Source organism: Portunus trituberculatus, chromosome 26 (genome assembly GCF_017591435.1).
Source record: "Portunus trituberculatus isolate SZX2019 chromosome 26, ASM1759143v1, whole genome shotgun sequence".
In the NCBI taxonomy this organism is placed as follows: Eukaryota; Metazoa; Arthropoda; class Malacostraca; order Decapoda; family Portunidae; genus Portunus; species Portunus trituberculatus.
In genome coordinates, this window is record NC_059280.1 from 1,648,738 (window position 1) to 1,653,737 (window position 5,000).

Below are 5,000 nucleotides of genomic sequence, written 5' to 3' on the forward strand. Positions count from 1 at the left end.
TTTAATTCATTTTCCTGATTTTCGTAAGGGCCATTGTGATTTTTATTTTTCTATCTATTTTTCTTCATTTCTTAATTTCCTTTTTCTTTTTTCTTTGGGTTGATAAATAAAACTTTTACTTTCTTTTATTTTATTATTCATTCCTCCACTTTATTTAATTTATTTATTCATTTTAATCCTTATTCCTGATTTTCATAAAGGGGCTGTGTGCTTCTTATCAATCTATCATCTTATTTTCTTTATTTTTTTTCATCTTTCTTTTAGTGATAAGTAATTAATGATTATTTTATTTTATTTTCTTATTTTTGCATTTATTTATTAATTTATTTAATTTATTTATGCATTTTGATATATGTCCTGATTTTTGTTGTGGGCGTTGTTCTTTTCGTCAATTTTTCGTTTTTTTTTTTTCCTTTATTTCGTCCCTTTTCTCTATAATAAAAACAAAATAACGAGTACATTCTTTCATTTACTCATTTATACATCCATTTATTCATTTATTTACCTATTTATTCATTTATTTCATTTATTTATTTATTTATTTTCACCCTTTCCTGATTTTCGTAGTGGACCTTCTTATCAATCTTTTTTCCTTTATTTCTTCCCTCTTCTCTATAATAAAAAACAAAATAACGAGTACATTCTTTCATTTACTCATTTATTCATCCATTTATTCATTTATTTACCTATTTATTCATTTATTTCATTTATTTATTAATTTATTGTCTTCTTTTTCCTGATTTTCGTAGTGGGCAGATCCCGAGCAAGGCAGAGCTGAGTTACTTGGACAAGGTGAAATGGTTGGATATGTACGGCGTGGACCTCCATCCTGTATTGGTGAGTGTAGGTCTCTCTCTCTCTCTCTCTCTCTCTCTCTCTCTCTCTCTCTCTCTCTCTCTCTCTCTCTCTCTGTTGTATTTTTTCTTATTGTTTTCTCTCTCTCTCTCTCTCTCTCTCTCTCTCTCTCTCTCTCTCTCTCTCTCTCTCTCTCTCTCTCTCTCTCTCTCTCTCTTTTTTTTTTTTTTTTTTTATTTAAACAAAACTTAATACAAAGGAACATGTACCCAAAGGCGCACTGTCGTGTGCTACCTATTCTAAGGGTACTACAATCTATTTCTCTACAATATTTACAAGACTTAAAAATAGATAATATACAAGATGGTCAGCATGTAAATGGAGCACTATTCGTTTCACTTCACTAGCACTATTCACGCACTGCACTACACTGAGTGTCACGTCACAAAGAGTGTCAGAGGAGTTGGCAGTGTCTGTCTCCACTTATGTGCCATCAGTTTGACACTGTGTGTGTTCATCTCCTGGACGTGAGGCACCGCGGCCGTGAACAAGTTCCACATCCTGGAGACGCGTCCTGCGAAGGTGCGTTGATGCTGACACCCGTGGGATCGCGGCACCTCTACGGCGTCACCACCATTGAGCACCGTTCTCGTGCTCCGTGCGGTGACTCTTAGAGGATGACGCAGCCCTGCCAGATGTGGCACTCTTTGCACCTGTGCCTTATGGAACACTACGATCGCCGCCACGTCTCTGCGGTGTTCCAGTGAATCAAGGGGACGCTCAGGCTCTGGGTGAGGTGGTAGTGCAGCATCTACTAGCCGTATGGCGCGGCGTTGGATGCTGTCCAGTCTCCTTCTGTGTGTGGCGGCACAGGACATCCAGGAGAGAGCTGCGTATTCAAGGTGGGGCCGCACCTGTGCCTTGTACAGCAGCAGTCTCCCTTCCTGTCGAGGAAACTGGCGATCCTTCTGAGAGCGGAGATCCTGTGAGAGGCTTTCTTGGCAATGGTTTTGACATGCCTGTCAAACCTCAGCCCTCGATCCACCTCCACTCCAAGTATCTTGACGTCATCTTGGAGTGGGAGCAGCAGCGCCAAAGACAACTTTCCTGCCATTGCTGCCATGGCGGCTGGGGACCGAGAGACAACCATTGCTTGTGTCTTCTCCGGCGCGAATGTCACTTGCCAGCGAGCACCCCACTCCTTTATCACTCGTAGCTGCTGATTGATGGCCTCAGCAGCCCGCCCACTGTCCTGGCGTGGATAGGTATAGGAGAGGGTGCAGTCATCAGCATAGGCCATGACTCCTGGCAGTAGCTGGAGAAGATCATCCACGTAGATATTCCACAGGAGTGGGCCAAGAATTGAACCCTGTGGCACTGATGCCTCCACAGGCAGGGACTCAGATGTTTGCCCGTTGACAACCACCTTGAGGCTTCTGTCCTGCAGGTAATTTCCCAAGAGTCGTAGCAAGCCACCCTGGATGCCTTTAGCACGAAGCTTTTCTAGTAATCCGTTGTGCCATACTTTATCAAAAGCTCCTGCTATGTCCAAAGCAACCACTATAGTGTCCTTGCCGTCGTCGAGGGCGTCCTGCCAATGCCTGGTGAGAAGCATCATTAGGTCGGAGGTTGACCTTCCAGGTCTGAACCCAAACTGTTGGTCTGAGAGGAGGGCATTGTCCTTGAGATGTCTACACACCACCTCTGCCACGACCCTCTCAAACACTTTACCCACCACTGACAACAGGGATATGGGTCTGTAGTTTTTGGGTCCGTCCTGGAGCTTTTTGTGTACAGGAACTACTCGAGCCTCCTTCCACACTGAAGGCCAGACGTTTTCCCGTACACAAGTTGTGAACTTGGGTGAGAGGGGCAGCCAGTTCCTGGGAGCATCGCTTCAGCAGGTGCGGGCTGATGTCATCAGGGCCGGTGGCTTTCTGTGTGTCCAGCCCCCGCAATAATCGCTTCACCTGCTGATGCGTCACCTCCACCATGGTGACAGTCTTCTCACATTGCTGGACCAGCTCTCTCTCTCTCTCTCTCTCTTGTATTTTTCTTATTCTCTCTCTCTCTCTCTCTCTCTCTCTCTCTCTCTCTCTCTCTCTCTCTTATTTTTCTTATTGTTTCTCTCTCTCTCTCTCTCTCTCTCTCTCTCTCTCTCTCTCTCTCTCTCTCTCTCTCTCTCTCTCTCTCTCTCTATTTCTCTCTCTCTCTCTCTCTCTCTCTCTCTCTCTCTCTCTCTCTCTCTCTCTCTCTCTCTCTCTCTCTCTCTCTGTTGTATTTTTCTTATTGCTCTCTCTCTCTCTCTCTCTCTCTCTCTCTCTCTCTCTCTCTCTCTCTCTCTCTCTCTCTCTCTCTCTCTCTCTCTCTCTCTCTCTCTCTCTCTCTCTCTCTCTCTCTCTCTCTCTCTCTCTCTCTCTCTCTCTCTCTCTCTCTCTCTCTGTGTGTGTGTGTGTGTGTGTGTTTGTATTTTTTCTTATTGCTCTCTCTCTCTCTCTCTCTCTCTCTCTCGTCTGATCATCTCAAACCTTCCCCAAAATATCAACATTGAAAAAAACAAAAAACCAAGCATAATAAACACAAAAAAATAATAAAAAACAATAAATAAAATTACACTAAACTTAAATTAACCTTAAAATAACAAAAAATGTAACTAAAAATAATAAAAATAACAAAAATAACACGAACCGTCCCGATGGTTAAGACTGTACCTGTCATACTTGGGGCCACGTGGAGTCGCAGTCCCTTTAAATTTGTTGACATTTGACCGCGTGTGTGTAATTCCTGAGACCTTTAATTAATATGTAAGTGTTTGGAGGTGTTTTATGGTGTTTTTTTTTTTTATGGCAGGAGTGGCGTGTTTTTTTTATGGTGTTTGGGGTAGGGTAGATTTGGTGTTTTTTTTGTGGTTTATTGGTAGAAATTCAGGTTTTGTGGTGTTTTAATGGTTGATATTCATGTTTTGTGGTGTTTTTATGGTTGGGAGTGGTGTGTTTTAATGGTGTTTTAAAATGGTAGAAAGCTGCGTGTTTTCTGGTGTTTTAATAGAAATCTGCGTGTTTTCTGGTGTTTTAATGATAGAAATGGCGTTTCGTGGTGTTTTAATGGTAGAAATGGCTTGTTTTATTGGTGTTTTAAAATTGTAGAAAGCAGCGTGTTTTAATGACGTGTTTTGCGGCGTTTTAATAGCAGAGTTCGGGTGTTGTGGTGTTTTAAAATGGTAGAAATGGCGTGTTTTAATGGTGTTTTAATTGCACCACAACCTAATCTAACCTAATTATATTTTATTCTAACCAAATTTAATCTGTATTAGAGAGAGAGAGAGAGAGAGAGAGAGAGAGAGAGAGAGAGAGAGAGAGAACCTAACCTAACCTAAGTAAATATTCTGAACCTTATCTGACCTTACCTGACCTTACATTGCAGGGCGAGGACAACATTGAGTACTTTCTGGGTCTCACACCAGCTGGGGTCATTGTGCTCAGAAACAAGGCTAAGGTCGGGAACTATTTCTGGTAAGTAGTAGTGGTAGTGGTAGTGGTAGTGGTGGTAGTAGTAGTGGTAGTAGTAGTAGTAGTAGTATATATTTTTTCTAGCTAAAATGAGAAAAAAAAAACTTGTAGTAATAATAATAATAATAATAATAATAATAATAATAGTTGTTTTATTTATTTATTTATTTATTTATATATTTATTTATTTTATTATTTTTTTTTTTTATTTCCAGGCCGAGAATTTCCAAAGTGTATTTCCGAGGGCGATTTTTCATGCTGAGAGTGAGAGATAAGAATGTAAGTATCTCTCTCTCTCTCTCTCTCTCTCTCTCTCTCTCTCTCTCTCTCTCTCATACTCAAAAACACTTTAAATTGACAAAAACATCCAAAAACACACAAAAACACACAAAAACACCCCAAAAAAACACCAAAACACACCAAAACACACTAAAACACACAAAACACACAACAAAAACACAAAACACACCAAAACACACACCAAACACCCCAAAACACACTTAAACACACAAACACACCAAACCACACAAAACACACAAACACACACCAAAAACACACAAAACACACCAAAACACAAAAACACACAAAACACAAAACACACAAAAACACACAAAAAACACACCAAAACACCCAAAAAACACACTTAAACCACCCCCAAACACACACACACCTCCTGACACACCCTCACGCACTACC

At 40.9% G+C, this 5,000-nt stretch overlaps 1 protein-coding gene across 1 annotated transcript in view; it reads left to right on the forward strand.

Annotated features, from left to right (window-relative positions):
- Nucleotides 1-5,000, forward strand: part of LOC123509150 (band 4.1-like protein 4) — a gene marked incomplete at its 3' end in the record, with an annotated part of 40,732 nt that overhangs the window by 29,332 nt on the left and 6,400 nt on the right. Inside the window, exons 9-11 of the mRNA XM_045263335.1 lie at nt 750-837; nt 4,219-4,307; nt 4,520-4,583. Of these exons, the coding sequence (XP_045119270.1) occupies nt 750-837; nt 4,219-4,307; nt 4,520-4,583 (241 nt within the window). The remainder of the gene's footprint in view (nt 1-749; nt 838-4,218; nt 4,308-4,519; nt 4,584-5,000) is intronic.